Source organism: Squalius cephalus (assembly GCF_949319135.1).
Source record: "Squalius cephalus genome assembly, chromosome: 6".
NCBI lineage: Eukaryota > Metazoa > Chordata > Actinopteri > Cypriniformes > Leuciscidae > Squalius > Squalius cephalus.
The window spans coordinates 967,339-982,318 of NC_137127.1; the positions used below are offsets into that span (position 1 = coordinate 967,339).

The 14,980-nt window shown below is 45.0% G+C and overlaps 2 protein-coding genes across 2 annotated transcripts in view; one reads left to right on the forward strand and one right to left on the reverse strand.

Moving 5' to 3' along the window:
• Positions 1 to 287: 287 nt before the first annotated feature.
• tm2d3 (TM2 domain containing 3) lies at positions 288 to 6,791 on the forward strand. Its single transcript, XM_079874893.1, has 6 exons — positions 288 to 466; positions 924 to 1,019; positions 1,195 to 1,355; positions 4,188 to 4,362; positions 5,102 to 5,177; positions 5,295 to 6,791. The coding sequence occupies exons 1-6, from the start codon at positions 358 to 360 to the stop codon at positions 5,458 to 5,460; spliced, it is 783 nt and encodes a 260-aa protein (XP_079731019.1). The 5' UTR covers positions 288 to 357; the 3' UTR covers positions 5,461 to 6,791.
• Positions 6,792 to 11,288: 4,497 nt separating this feature from the next.
• The window catches only part of larp6a (La ribonucleoprotein 6, translational regulator a), an 8,396-nt gene continuing 4,704 nt past the window's right edge, over positions 11,289 to 14,980 (reverse strand). The window contains exons 2-3 of the mRNA XM_079873837.1: positions 14,654 to 14,852; positions 11,289 to 12,477 (exon numbers count right to left, since the gene is read on the reverse strand). Of these exons, the coding sequence (XP_079729963.1) occupies positions 11,422 to 12,477; positions 14,654 to 14,852 (1,255 nt within the window). The 3' untranslated portion in view covers positions 11,289 to 11,421. The remainder of the gene's footprint in view (positions 12,478 to 14,653; positions 14,853 to 14,980) is intronic.

Sequence of the window (14,980 nt, forward strand, 5' to 3'; positions counted from 1 at the left end):
TTGTGCTCCGAAGATGAACACAAGTATTAGGGGATCTGAACGACATGAGGGTGAGTGATTAATGACAGAATTGGTGTACTATCCCTTTTAATATCAATTTCAGCTAGTTGACAAGCCTAGATCCCTTCTCTTGGTTAGAAAAATAAAGAAATATATCTTTCAGGGAAACGTGTAGATACAATTTATAAAGAGAGATAAATAATACCTTAAATGTTCTCCCTAAAAAGATTGAACAAATAAAGCAATCTTTATTTTGCCGTAATCGGACTTTTATTTTGAACTAGCAGCCGTTGGGACTCTTGCGGAAGCGGAAGTGGAGTCCGTCCGTCGGGCAGCAGAACAGAGCCAGTGTTCGGGATGACAGCGAACGGACTGAAATGGGTTTTTGAACGCGGACGGAACATAATGAGCTCGTATATGATCCTGGTTCTGCTGCTGCTGGACATTTACTCCAAATGTGTGATCGGTAAGAGCGCTAACAGTGCCTCGGTAACTATCAGTGCGGTGTTGTTCTGAAGAGCCGTGTTTTTGGTACAGTACATTAGTGATGTCATGTGGACCATGTAAATACTAGGGTTTATTCATATGGTAATCACACTTACAGAGTATTATGTTGCTGTATTTTAAAGAGACGCTTTAATCATGTCTTCAGCGAAGGACAATAAAAGAATAAAAGTCAGTTTTCCCTTATTCAGTAGCACCACACACTATCATAATTAAATTAAATTATAAAAACTAAAATAATAAAAATAAAAAAGTAATAATAATATGTACGAAAAACATGAGTATTATTAATAATAATAATATATATTATTATCATTATATTTTACAGAACAACCATAAAGTTACACACGCACACACACACACACACACACACACACACACACACACACAGACAGGTGATGTGGTCTCTCTCTCCTCAGGGTATCTGAGTTCTGCTCATGTCGGTCAGGATCCTCCGTTCACGGCTCAGCAGAACCCAGTGATGAGCAGCCCAGCGGCCCTGACCTCCTCCTCAGGTGAGACTCACACACACACACTCCCTCAGGTGAGACTCACACACACACACACTCCCTCACATACTTCCTCACGTGAGACTCTCAGACACTGCCTCATGCAGACGAGCAGCAGTGTGAGACTGAAACATCTAGTGTGTGTGTGTGTGTGTGTGTGTGTGTGTGTGTGTGTGTGCAGCATCTCCAGTGCTGACGGAGAACTACACGTCCAGGTGTCCCAGTGGAGGCCTGTGCAGCAAACTGCCGTCCGACTGCATCACCTGCTCGTTTCATCACAACTGCACTTACGGCCGACCGGCGAACTTCTCCTGCAGGAGCCGAGCCGGCGTTCACTGCGTGGTGAGATCCATCAGGAACACTCACATCCGTCAGGAACACTCACATCCATCAGGAACACTCACATCCGTCAGGAACACTCACATCCGTCAGGAACACTCACATCCGTCAGGAACACTCACTCACATCCGTCAGGAACACTCACTCACATCCGTCAGGAACACTCACTCACATCCGTCAGGAACACTCACATCCGTCAGGAACACTCACTCACATCCGTCAGGAACACTCACTCACATCCGTCAGGAACATTCACATCCGTCAGGAACATTCACATCCGTCAGGAACACTCACTCACATCCGTCAGGAACACTCACATCCGTCAGGAACACTCACTCACATCTGTCAGGAACACTCACATCCGTCAGGAACACTCACTCACATCCGTCAGGAACATTCACATCCGTCAGGAACACTCACATCCGTCAGGAACACTCACTCACATCCGTCCGGAACATTCACATCCGTCAGGAACATTCACATCCGTCAGGAACACTCACTCACATCCGTCAGGAACACTCACTCACATCCGTCAGGAACACTCACTCACATCCGTCAGGAACACTCACTCACATCTGTCAGGAACACTCACATCCGTCAGGAACACTCACTCACATCTGTCAGGAACACTCACATCCGTCAGGAACACTCACTCACATCCGTCAGGAACACTCACATCCGTCAGGAACACTCACATCCGTCAGGAACATTCACATCCGTCAGGAACATTCACATCCGTCAGGAACACTCACTCACATCCGTCAGGAACATTCACATCCGTCAGGAACACTCACTCACATCCGTCAGGAACACTCACTCACATCCGTCAGGAACACTCACATCCGTCAGGAACACTCACATCCGTCAGGAACATTCACATCCGTCAGGAACACTCACATCCGTCAGGAACACTCACTCACATCCGTCAGGAACACTCACATCCGTCAGGAACATTCACATCCGTCAGGAACATTCACATCCGTCAGGAACACTCACTCACATCCGTCAGGAACACTCACATCCGTCAGGAACATTCACATCCGTCAGGAACATTCACATCCGTCAGGAACACTCACTCACATCCGTCAGGAACACTCACTCACATCCGTCAGGAACACTCACTCACATCTGTCAGGAACACTCACATCCGTCAGGAACACTCACTCACATCCGTCAGGAACACTCACATCCGTCAGGAACACTCACATCCGTCAGGAACACTCACATCCGTCAGGAACATTCACATCCGTCAGGAACATTCACATCCGTCAGGAACACTCACTCACATCCGTCAGGAACATTCACATCCGTCAGGAACACTCACTCACATCCGTCAGGAACACTCACTCACATCCGTCAGGAACACTCACATCCGTCAGGAACACTCACATCCGTCAGGAACATTCACATCCGTCAGGAACACTCACATCCGTCAGGAACACTCACATCCGTCAGGAACACTCACTCACATCCGCCGTCAGGAACACTCACATCCGTCAGGAACATTCACATCCGTCAGGAACACTCACTCACATCCGTCAGGAACATTCACATCCGTCAGGAACACTCACTCACATCCGTCAGGAACACTCACTCACATCCGTCAGGAACACTCACATCCGTCAGGAACATTCACATCCGTCAGGAACACTCACATCCGTCAGGAACACTCACATCCGTCAGGAACACTCACTCACATCCGTCAGGAACACTCACATCTGTCAGGAACACTCACATCCGTCAGGAACACTCACATCCGTCAGGAACATTCACATCCGTCAGGAACACTCACATCCGTCAGGAACACTCACATCCGTCAGGAACACTCACTCACATCCGTCAGGAACACTCACTCACATCCGTCAGGAACACTCACTCACATCCGTCAGGAACACTCACATCCGTCAGGAACATTCACATCCGTCAGGAACACTCACATCCGTCAGGAACACTCACATCCGTCAGGAACACTCACTCACATCCGTCAGGAACACTCACATCTGTCAGGAACATTCACATCCGTCAGGAACACTCACATCCGTCAGGAACATTCACATCCGTCAGGAACACTCACATCCGTCAGGAACACTCACATCCGTCAGGAACACTCACTCACATCCGTCAGGAACACTCACTCACATCCGTCAGGAACACTCACTCACATCCGTCAGGAACACTCACTCACATCCGTCAGGAACATTCACATCCGTCAGGAACATTCACATCCGTCAGGAACACTCACATCCGTCAGGAACACTCACATCCGTCAGGAACATTCACATCCGTCAGGAACACTCACATCCGTCAGGAACACTCACATCCGTCAGGAACACTCACATCCATCAGGAACACTCACATCCGTCAGGAACACTCACATCCGTCAGGAACACTCACATCCGTCAGGAACATTCACATCCGTCAGGAACATTCACATCCGTCAGGAACACTCACATCCGTCAGGAACACTCACATCCGTCAGGAACACTCACATCCGTCAGGAACACTCACTCACATCCGTCAGGAACACTCACATCCGTCAGGAACACTCACATCCGTCAGGAACATTCACATCCGTCAGGAACATTCACATCCGTCAGGAACACTCACATCCGTCAGGAACATTCACATCCGTCAGGAACATTCACATCCGTCAGGAACACTCACATCCGTCAGGAACATTCACATCCGTCAGGAACATTCATAGCCATACTAAAATCCATAAAAAACTTCTGTTACGTGAAGTAAAATAAACTATTTTGTTGGTTCCAGAACGAGTGTAATACTTTGTGTGTTCCAGAACGAGCGTAACTGTGTGTGTGTGTGTGTGTGTTCCAGAACGAGCGTAACGAGCCTCAGCAGAACTTCTCGCTGACGCTGCCGTGTCTCTTCTGCTGGCAGCTCGACTCGTCTCAGTACCGATGCTCGAACTCCACCAGCTGTCAGACAGTGTCCTGTCCTCGCACACGCTACAACTCCTCCTGTGCTGTGCTGGAGCACGTGCACTGCCTGGGTACACACACACACACACACACACACACACACACACACACACACACACACACACACACAGCTTTTCCAAGGTTGGATTTGGCCCGGCTCTAACGATAAACAGGAGAGTCCTCTCAAAACATCAAGATAATACGTTCTTTCTCTCAAGGAGAGGAGGTTTAATCTAACACAGTAAAGTAAAGAATTTAGCTAAAGTCACTCAAACTAGTTTTCCAATGACCCCTGTGACCTAGTTGCCCGAGTACCCCAGAAAAACAGATGTATGTACATGTTAAAGACATTTCTCAAAAACGAGTCCATATTTCATTTCTGGAAGCGGGGCTGAATGAGCCAGAACTGTTGTTGTGTTCCTGGCATCAGCTTCAGTCACTCAGATGTTTAATACAGACATTAGAGAATACACGACAAGAACATTTCAGTAATCACACTGGTAAGCAATAAGGTACGAGGCCATACACTCACAATTGTAATACCAGTGTAATACCAGTGTAATACCAGTGTCATTATACTAATTTCTGTCTTCATAAATCACATAAACATACACACGTAATGTTTTTATACTGTACAAACTGTATATTCTGTCCCCTTACACTAACCCGACCCTTAAACCTGTACACACACACACACACACACACACACACACACACACACACACACACACACACACACACACACACACACACTGATTGATCTCGTGTGGGACAGTAAGACTGATGTGTGTGTGTGTGTGTTGTGCACAGGGAAGCGAGTGTTTCTGAAGCGTGTGTTCTGTAACTGGACTGGAGGGTATAAGTGGTCCACGGCTCTCGCCCTCAGGTGAGTCACTTCACACTCATTTAATCCCCGTGATTCAGTGTAATCGGTGTTAGAATAACGGACAGGCGAACTCTGTTGAACTTTTGTGTGTGTGTGTGTGTGTGTGTGTGTGTGCAGCATCACTCTGGGAGGCTTCGGCGCGGACCGCTTCTATCTGGGTCAGTGGAGGGAAGGTCTGGGGAAACTCTTCAGCTTCGGTGGTCTGGGCATCTGGACCCTCATCGATGTTCTGCTGATCGGGGTCGGGTACGTGGGGCCGGCCGACGGGTCGCTGTATATCTGAGGCTGTTCTCGACTCTCTCTCACACACACACACACACACACACACACACACACACACCTGGACCTTCATCGATGTTCTGCTGATCGGGGTCGGGTACGTGGGGCCGGCCGATGGGTCGCTGTATATCTGAGGCTGTTCTCGACTCTCTCTCACACACACACATACACACACACACACACACACACCTGGACCCTCATCGATGTTCTGCTGATCGGGGTCGGGTACGTGGGGCCGGCTGACGGATCGCTGTATATCTGAGGCTGTTCTCGACTCTCTCTCACACACACACACACACACACACACACACACACACACCTGGACCCTCATCGATGTTGTGCTGATCGGGGTCGGGTACGTGGGGCCGGCTGACGGATCGCTGTATATCTGAGGCTGTTCTTGACTCTCACACACACACACACACACACACACACACACACACACACACACACACCTGGACCCTCATCGATGTTCTGCTGATCGGGGTCGGGTACGTGGGGCCGGCCGATGGGTCGCTGTATATCTGAGGCTGTTCTCGACTCTCTCTCTCACACACACACACACACACACACACACACACACCTGGACCCTCATCGATGTTCTGCTGATCGGGGTCGGGTACGTGGGGCCGGCCGATGGGTCGCTGTATATCTGAGGCTGTTCTCGACTCTCTCTCACACACACACACACACACACACACACACACACACACACACACCTGGACCCTCATCGATGTTCTGCTGATCGGGGTCGGGTACGTGGGGCCGGCCGATGGGTCGCTGTATATCTGAGGCTGTTCTCGACTCTCTCTCACACTCACTCACACACACACACACACACACACACACACACACACACACACACACTCACACTCACATCTGGACCCTCATCGACGTTCTGCTGATCGGGGTCGGGTACGTGGGTCACTATACATCTGACGGTTCTCAACGCTGTTCTTGACTCTCTCACACACACACACACACACACACACACACACACACACACGGTTCCTGACGCTGTTACTGCAACTCCTACTTCCCAGATTTACAACCTGATTCGCACGCGTCGCCATCCAAACTCCCACTGTGGCAGATTCCCATCTGCTCTGAGTGTGTGTTCCTGCCTTCAGCTGCTCGTCACACACACACACACTCACACACACTGTCACTCACACTCACACACACTGCTCTGGGCCGAGGACGCAGAAGATGGTCAAATATGTACAATATGTATCTAAACTCATCTGTGTCAGTGCATGTGTAAATATAAGTGTATATATGAGTGATTCTCTGTGCTGAATGTTGATTTCTGAATAAACACTGTTAGGTTGATGATTCTCACCTGTGTTTGGTTTTGTGTAACAATATTCCTCCTAGATTCCAGGCAAAACACTCCCTGTGAATCAATAGACCTCACTGTCATTCTACATTTGATTGATTAGAATAATTGCAAACTTTTCTGAAATGTTGTGCAAATATGCAAATGAGGTGTTAGCTAATTAAATATGTACTCATTTGCATACAAAATCAGTTTGATTTTGTTTAGTTAAAGGTTTTTTCAAAGGGGATTTTGGATATAAATCAGAAAATACTGTCAAACATATGGAAAACATACATTTTACATCCAAACTCTCCGCCTTTAAAGATCGAGACTGAAATCTACAGATGCTAATAGATCAAGTGCAATAAATTAAATAGTTAAATGTGTGTTTTGAATGTTTTCTGTCCACTAGTCTGAAAGAAGATGAATGTTATGGAAGAAAATTGAGCGGTGCATGAAAACCACGTTTCCTGGAATAGCTGTTTCTGATTGGTCGATGGTGCCACATTGATGCATTTGGCTGATGCTTTTATCCACAATGACTTTTATTGCAGCCTTGCAGGTACGGTCCACATTTACTCAGTCCATGCATTCCTGGGAATCGACCTTTGACCTTTGACACCAAGCTGTTCTGTTTGAGCTACACGGATTTCACATATGCACTTTTGTAGACTGTTTAGTTAGAAAGATGGGACATCACCACAGGACTACTTACAAATGTAGATGAAATATTAAAGTAGCTGAACCCTAAACAAAAACCACCTGTTCAGCTTCTCTGGTAAGTGTCTCTATATATGGTTTAATGTGCATCTGTGGGATTTTTTTCACCTGTTTTCTGATCCAGCAGGTACATTTTTTAGCTCAAACTGCAAAAAAAAAAGATTTTTTTTTTTCTTCAGTGTTTTTGTCTTGTTTTCCAGTACAGAGTTTATTTTAAGAATGATATTTGTTCTGGGAAACAGGAAACACTTTAATACTCATTATTAGAGGTTTATCACATCACTATCAGCACTAGTTCTAGTTAAACGGTTCTAAATATTTGTGGAATGTAAAAATGTTCCTTTCCTAGTCATTTTTAAGAACATGATGTTTTGAGATGCAGCGTAACTGCTATTGAAATCCAGTTCAGTCTGAAAAAACATCTTTCTTTCTCTCAGGAACACAGAATGTCTCTGTCGTCGTGATCGAATGTAAGTGCTTCTTTCTTCTGTTCATATTGCGACCCACATTTGTGTTGTTAGTCCGTTACATCCAGAGCTTCTGTTCCCACGTTCAGTTTCCTCTTTATAAAGCACAAATACTGTGACTACTGCCAACTTCTTACTAAACAGCAGTACAATATGTTAGATATTAAAAGGGATCATGTAAATTCTGTCATCTGTCTCTTTTGTTTCATGCACAAGTCAGTTGTCAATTAAAGCACATTGTGCATTCTGAAGAAATGCAGTATGCTAATGTATTAATAAGAGCACTATCCACATTCACAGCAACAAAAACTAACATGAATTGTCCCATAAATGTTGTTTCTTATGCTTAACTAGCATTAAAAAGGCTTATTTTTCAGGCTTTTGACCAGCCAATGCGCATGTGCAGTTTTAAGCGCAATCTCAGGACACGACAACATCCAATCAACAACCACAGATAGAAACAAGTCCCCGCCATATTTATTATTTTCTTTAGCGAGCGTGACCGCTGTTTTCCCGCGTAATTCGGCGACTTTTAAACGTTGTCGCGGGTTGATTTTTTCCCGCGCGGGTTAAAGGTTTATTTGACTGAAACGCTTATATTGAGATATTTTACCCATTTTACATTCAAAGAATGATACAGCTGTGCAAGATGAAGAGTTTTGTGAGGAAGCACACAGGTAGGGATTTCCTTTATAAAAACAAAGTTTTTATGTACTACTATATAGTGGTTTTCAAGTTGAATTTTGTGTAATGCATGTGTATAATGACTTTAAAATGGCTAGTTTAAAGTATAAGCTACAAATTGAGACAAAAGAGCTGGAAGAGAAGCAGAAAAACAGAAAGAGAACACGATTTTGTATAAACGGGAGTTGTGTCTTTATGTCAATGGATGTGTATTGTTGTATTCGAGGTGTGTGTTCATCTCAGATCGGCTGGAGGAACGAGAGGGTGAAGGTTCTGGAAAGTGACTTTATTACTTGAGTAGAAGAGGGAGTGTGTGCATGTAGGAGTGGATTAAATTGGCAACATATTAGTTATGACTATGCGCCACAGAATTCAGAAAATGGCTTGGCATCATTGTTTAAAAATTGGGGGCGGCGTATAATTGTACAAATCACAATATTTAAATGATGCAGGCTTTCTACAGAAGCCATTACTGAGATGGATTCATTTGTGATGTGGAAACCATGAGACGGATTTCAAGCTCAATGGACAATCTGGCCAAAAGATGTTGCCAATTTAATTGGAAATCCAGATATATCTCATTCTACCAGAAAATGAACTATAATTGACAATGCTTATTGAGCCCAGTATGACATGCAGATAAAAGCACACTCATTTACTGATATTAATGCAAATTATCGTAGAATACTGCAGCTACATCGATTGTCCATTATCAAGGTGCATATTAAGCATACAGACATCTTTTTGAAGAGACTCCATTCAGGTGTAATTCAGGCCTGAACTCAGATGACCTGCAGAATTTCATCCGACTGAGCTGAAGTATACTGAGCTTTCCTGTGGAGATCAGGCAGTTGCTTAGAAACATTACCACGTCATGCTGTGTCAAATAAAATTATCTTCGAGAAATGGGACCAAATGGTCACCTTTACCGCAGATTCGGTTGCAATCTGGTGAAGTGAAATCATCCGTTCTGATGGATTCTACGTGATTGTTAACTCAAAACATCACATTACTATTAGAAGAGCAATGCCGCTGACCTTCTCAGTGAAAAACCAGACATTATCTGCATCTCAACAGGGGTAAAACAATGCATCGGTACAACAGCATTCATAGAGGACATGCTTCTGAATCTGTGTTTGTTTAATATCAAACTCTAGCCACAAATGAATCCGTCACTTGGTAATATGGCTAATGCGAACACAATATTTAGCCTAGTGTTTGTTCTGAGTGTGAGGCTGTAAATGACACTTCTGCTGTTAATGCATTTACATAACCGTCACTATCATTTGTCCTCTTTCAGTCATGCATATTGTCAGGCCTATGTGGTTCATTGCACAATTATGCCTTTATATTTATTGCATTAATTATGCCTTATTGTATGTTATACAACATTCATTAAACACCTTTAGAAAGAACAGTGCATTAAAACATAACCAACTTCAGACGTAGCAAGAAATCCTCAAATATTAAAATGCATTTTAACTTTGGTTGCCATTTATGAATGCATTATACAGTCAGAACAAAAATTATTCTCACACTAGATATAATGTTGTGTGTGCAGGACACTATAGTTCATTTATGTAAGTGAGGAGAGCAAAATAAAGTAAACCGTGACACATTATACCCAAATATTCTTCATTCAGGGACTACCAGTAACATTTGGAAGCAAAACTGATTCGGACACTTAGAGCTGATCATGTTTTGCTGAAGTGTGTTTTCTTTAATTGCTAATGCTCTTTTTACACACAGACTGAACACAATGAAGCATTGCTTGGTGATTGGTTGAGCTAAACTGGTATTATCTAATTGTGTAGTTAAATTTAACAGCTGACAGATATTCAACATAATTCATGTGTGAGACAGTCTAACAGAAGGACGGACAAAACCAGTCAAATATCAACTGAGTTCTGCTCATATTTTATTAGCATTTTCTAAATTATAGCGAATAAACTGATGATGTGAGAAATGTTGAAGGTCTGAATAATGCTGGTTTGACTGTAACATGCATTATAAGTGAATATTGGTCGGTCGAAATTGTTTATCGTACAAAGAAAGTGTTCAGAGTTAAATCTGAATGGGAAAGCATGTAGAGAACCACTGATTTACATGAGCCGAACGCTACAGCGAATTGAAATGCAAAATAAAAACCGCCAGAAGCAAGAGAATATTGGATCCAAAGAAATGAGCAATACCCCAGATAGCTGCGATTGTAGTGATTTATTTGTACAGTACGGAAGCAGACTGTGCGATGCCTTCACTCAGATGAGGGCAGATACGAGGCATTTGTGCTCAGGACAGAAACCTCAAACACTCTTTCGCTGTGAGGAAGCAGAGAGGACTCCAACCCAAGAACAGAGAGAAACGAAAAGAAAAAAAACAGATCCCAGACGATCCATAAATCACTAAAATGAGAAGCACGTTTAAAGGCAGAAACAAAACAGAAGTTAAAGCAAATAAATCGAAATATTCCTTCAGGGATTTCCAGCGCCGGGGGGTGAGGGTGGGGGTGGGGGGACGTCCACGGCATCATCAGAAAAGGCATATGGTGGCGTTACCGAGACCAGAACCAACACCAGGGGAAAACGTAAACTTTAAAACTTAAATACTTTCAGAACGGCTTCCCTTTGTCACGATGCCATCATTCAATGAGGAAATCAGTTAAATTAAGATGTATAAAACGTTAACAAAAATAGCATATAGAAAAAGGTTTTACAAAAGTCCTACAGAGATGCGTTGAGTTGAGAGAGAGTGCGAGAGTCGGCGACGGGAGTCTTCAGGTTTGCGTGGACGCAGTTTTCCCGGGTCCAGGACAGTGGAAGCCTCGAGTCCCGTCTGGACCTCTCGGGAGCCGAACCACTCCCGGGGGAAGCCCGTCGGCGTTCTGGATCTTCCGGCCTAGCATCGGGCTTCCCACCGGGCTACTCTCCTGGCTCGCCACTTGCTTGCGCCGCTGGACCCACGGGCTTCCCGACGGAGTCAAGCTGCTATCCGAGGAATAGTCCGCCCAACGCCGGCCCGGTTCCGGACTCAAACGACCCTCGCTAGCTAGCGGAGACTTCCCAGAGTGGTGCGTTTTCCGCTGGGAACACGGGCTTGCGCGTGGGCTGCTCCACGGACTCGAGCGTGGCGAAACAACCGGGCTGAGATGATTCGGACCGGCGCTTGTCGGACTGAGCTTGTTGCAGGAACGCGACTTGCGTGATAAACGAGGCGACGTAGGATTGCTTTCCGTTTCCGAAGAGCTAGCGGCGGAGTCGTCGCCGTGATACTGAAGCTCTCGCACGCGACTGTTGAGCGAGCGACTTTTACGCATGCCTCCCTCGTCCCGCTGCCGATCTTTCTGGACCTTTTTCTTCGGAGGTTTGGTGCCGATCAGAACCACTTTCATGCCTCCGTCTATGCCGAACGCCTCGTGGGCTTTCATCGCCGCCTCCACTTCTTCGAACTCTACGATTGCGCACTCTTCCGTTCCCAGTTGGGAATAACGCCCGCTCAGCTTCTTCAGATCCGCCGGCAAGTCCTTCCCGGGTTTGAGGACCCGCACCGAGGCGATCGGACCGTAGTTTCCGAACGCCTTCAGAAGAAGCTCCATGAGCCGCTCCTGTTGGGTCGGGCCTCCGTTACCGGCGTCTCCTCCGAACGCGACGTCCAGCTCCGGCCAACGCTTCAGTTCGCTGAGCAACAGCATACGACTCGGTAAAGACTCGCTGGCGAAAACCGGCACGGTCGACCGGCGCCGCACCTTCCGGCCCTCTTCGTTCAGCTCCAGCAGGTCCGAGTGACGCAAGGCGTACGCCGTGGTTCTCCAGTCCCGCGTCAAGTGCTTAACCTGAGAGAGAGAGAGAGAGAGAGAGAGAGAGAGAGAGAGAGAGAGAGAGAGAGAGAGAAATTAAGGGTTTTCTGTTAGAATGGTGTCGTGTAAGCAGCCCTTAAGACCAATGATCTTTGCATCAGAACTAACTTTATCTGGACAATAACTTTATTCTAGATCTGCTGTAAAGCCAAAACAATCTGTTACTGTAATCTCCTATTATCACTGTAAAGCTGCTGTGAAAACGTTCAACCCTCTTCAGGTATGACCATCAATCATGTTAAAGTCCCTCTGTAGCCAATCATTGTATCCTTTAAACTTATCTTTAATCACTAAAATGACATATTTAAACGTTTTATCTTCATGCCTTAAAATATCTTGAATGTAACTCGACACCCTTGCCTCATTTAGTATGCGTGGTTCTATGAATATGCAAATGAGCCCCGCCTCCACTCACTCACTCAGCTCAGAGATCCACTGGTTGACGATCACACGTTGATCTGATTGGTTACAAGGTAGTTTGTTTCCAGGTCTTGATTGTGGCATTTATTTGAGGTTTAGAATCCATTATTCCTGTAATTCTTCTGTCTATTATGAGTTTAATAAAGAGCTCTGTCTCGTATTCTGTCCAAACACACCTCATCATCTATGTCAGGTGACTGTAAATGCGCAAAAACTGTTTCCATTGCAGTTTCGCGAAATATTTATTTTTTGAATTGCCTGAAAAAAAAGCCTCATGCGAGCGTAAAAACTGTTTTGCGATAAATGGGAGTTTTAGAGAAATTGACGTGTTTCCATTGGGCGCATTTTCAATTCGCAATTTCAATTTGCACAATTTGAAGGGTAACGGAAACGCAGCTAATGTCTATTTCTTGTCATTGCACCTCAAAGTACAGGTTTAATTGAGCTGGATAAAGGCAGTGAAAGACATTTCTCCCGTCTAACCATCAGAATGTCCATCAAATCAGTGAACGCAGCATGAGATGCAATATAATAACTCAGTGCATAATTACTTTCAAAGACCATCAAATGCATTTGTGTTTCCCTGGGCTGACATTATTTCTCTTTAAAGCAGGAAGTTGACGTGAAACGGTTTGAAAAGCCTGTTCCTTCTTTATTAGTCACAGCCCAACAAAACCATCATTGCCCTCGTTCCACTGTATTCTTCGCCTTCACTTTCTTCAAAAGGGCTTCAAAACACTTCAATACAGAGATCTGAGTCATAAACCAACCCGCTCACGGCTGAATCACAAACTCAGAGAGGATTTGAAAACAGAGAGAAAACAAGCACATTTAAACGGTTTGACAAGGGAATCCCATAAAGCACCGAGAACGACAACCCAATCGGAAACGATATAAAGCTGCTGCTTTAGTCATGGATTATGACACAAAAACAACACTGAGATTCACACAAATAGTAGTAGTTTAAGTGTGTATTTGGAGATTGTGTCATTCGCAATGCTTCATGGGAGTGGGCGATCACTGCTTAACTCTCGCCAAGATTTTCATTTCCATGGTAACGATGGCTTCTGATCAGCGGATCTCTCGTCGGGATTATGGGTAGATCAATTCTTCACCAGGAATATGGCTATTAGAGAATTTTACAAAAATGTTGAAGTCACACTGACTTGTGCAAATTTTGCTCTTTTTTTGGTTCTTATATAAATTACAAATACATTTTAATTTGTGTTTATCTGTGTGTGAGCACAAACTGAACATGAGTAATAGTTTTAAGGTCACAAGGTCTTTAAAGTCCCTCTGTGGTGAAAATCCAGCTTTTAATGTTGTTTGTGTGTCTATGTGGTGTTTTTAATATGCTTTAAGACAAAGCATGTGTAAATTCATAAGTCGACAGCATTGCTGAGTATTTCCTCCTTAAAACTGCAGTGAACCAAAGACAGTCTCAAAAACACGCTTTGAAATCGCTGGTGTTTCTGACGTCACAAACTACCTTGTAACCAATCAGATCAACGTGTGATCGTCAACCAGTGGATCTCTGAGCTGAGGGAGTGAGTGGAGGCGGGGCTCATTTGCATATTCATAGAACCGCGCATACTAAATGAGGCAAGGGTGTCGAGTCACATTCAAGATATTTTAAGGCATGAATTTGAGGAAAAAACTTGAAATGAAATTTTGGTGAGTTTTAGGGATAAAATGATTGATTACGGGGGAACTGGATCGTACGGATTCGTACCTTCTTGAAGGAGGTGAGCAGCTTCACGCTGACGAAGCCCAGCTTGTTGCGCCGCACGTGTTTGAGCAGGAACGCGTCGTGCTCCAGATTCTCATCCGAAAGATAAAACTCGATCTGCACCACCAGTTTGTGGATCAGCTCCGGGTCTGGAGGCTGCCAGCTCTCCTCCTCCAGCTCGCCACCACTGGTCCCGGCACCACTGAAACACACACACACACACACACACGGTCATCATCATCAGCAGCAGGGAGCCCGTCTGTTTCCCATCATCCCCGCTCAAATCTCTCATTCCCCCACAATCCAACAGCCTGTGCAGAAACATGAGCA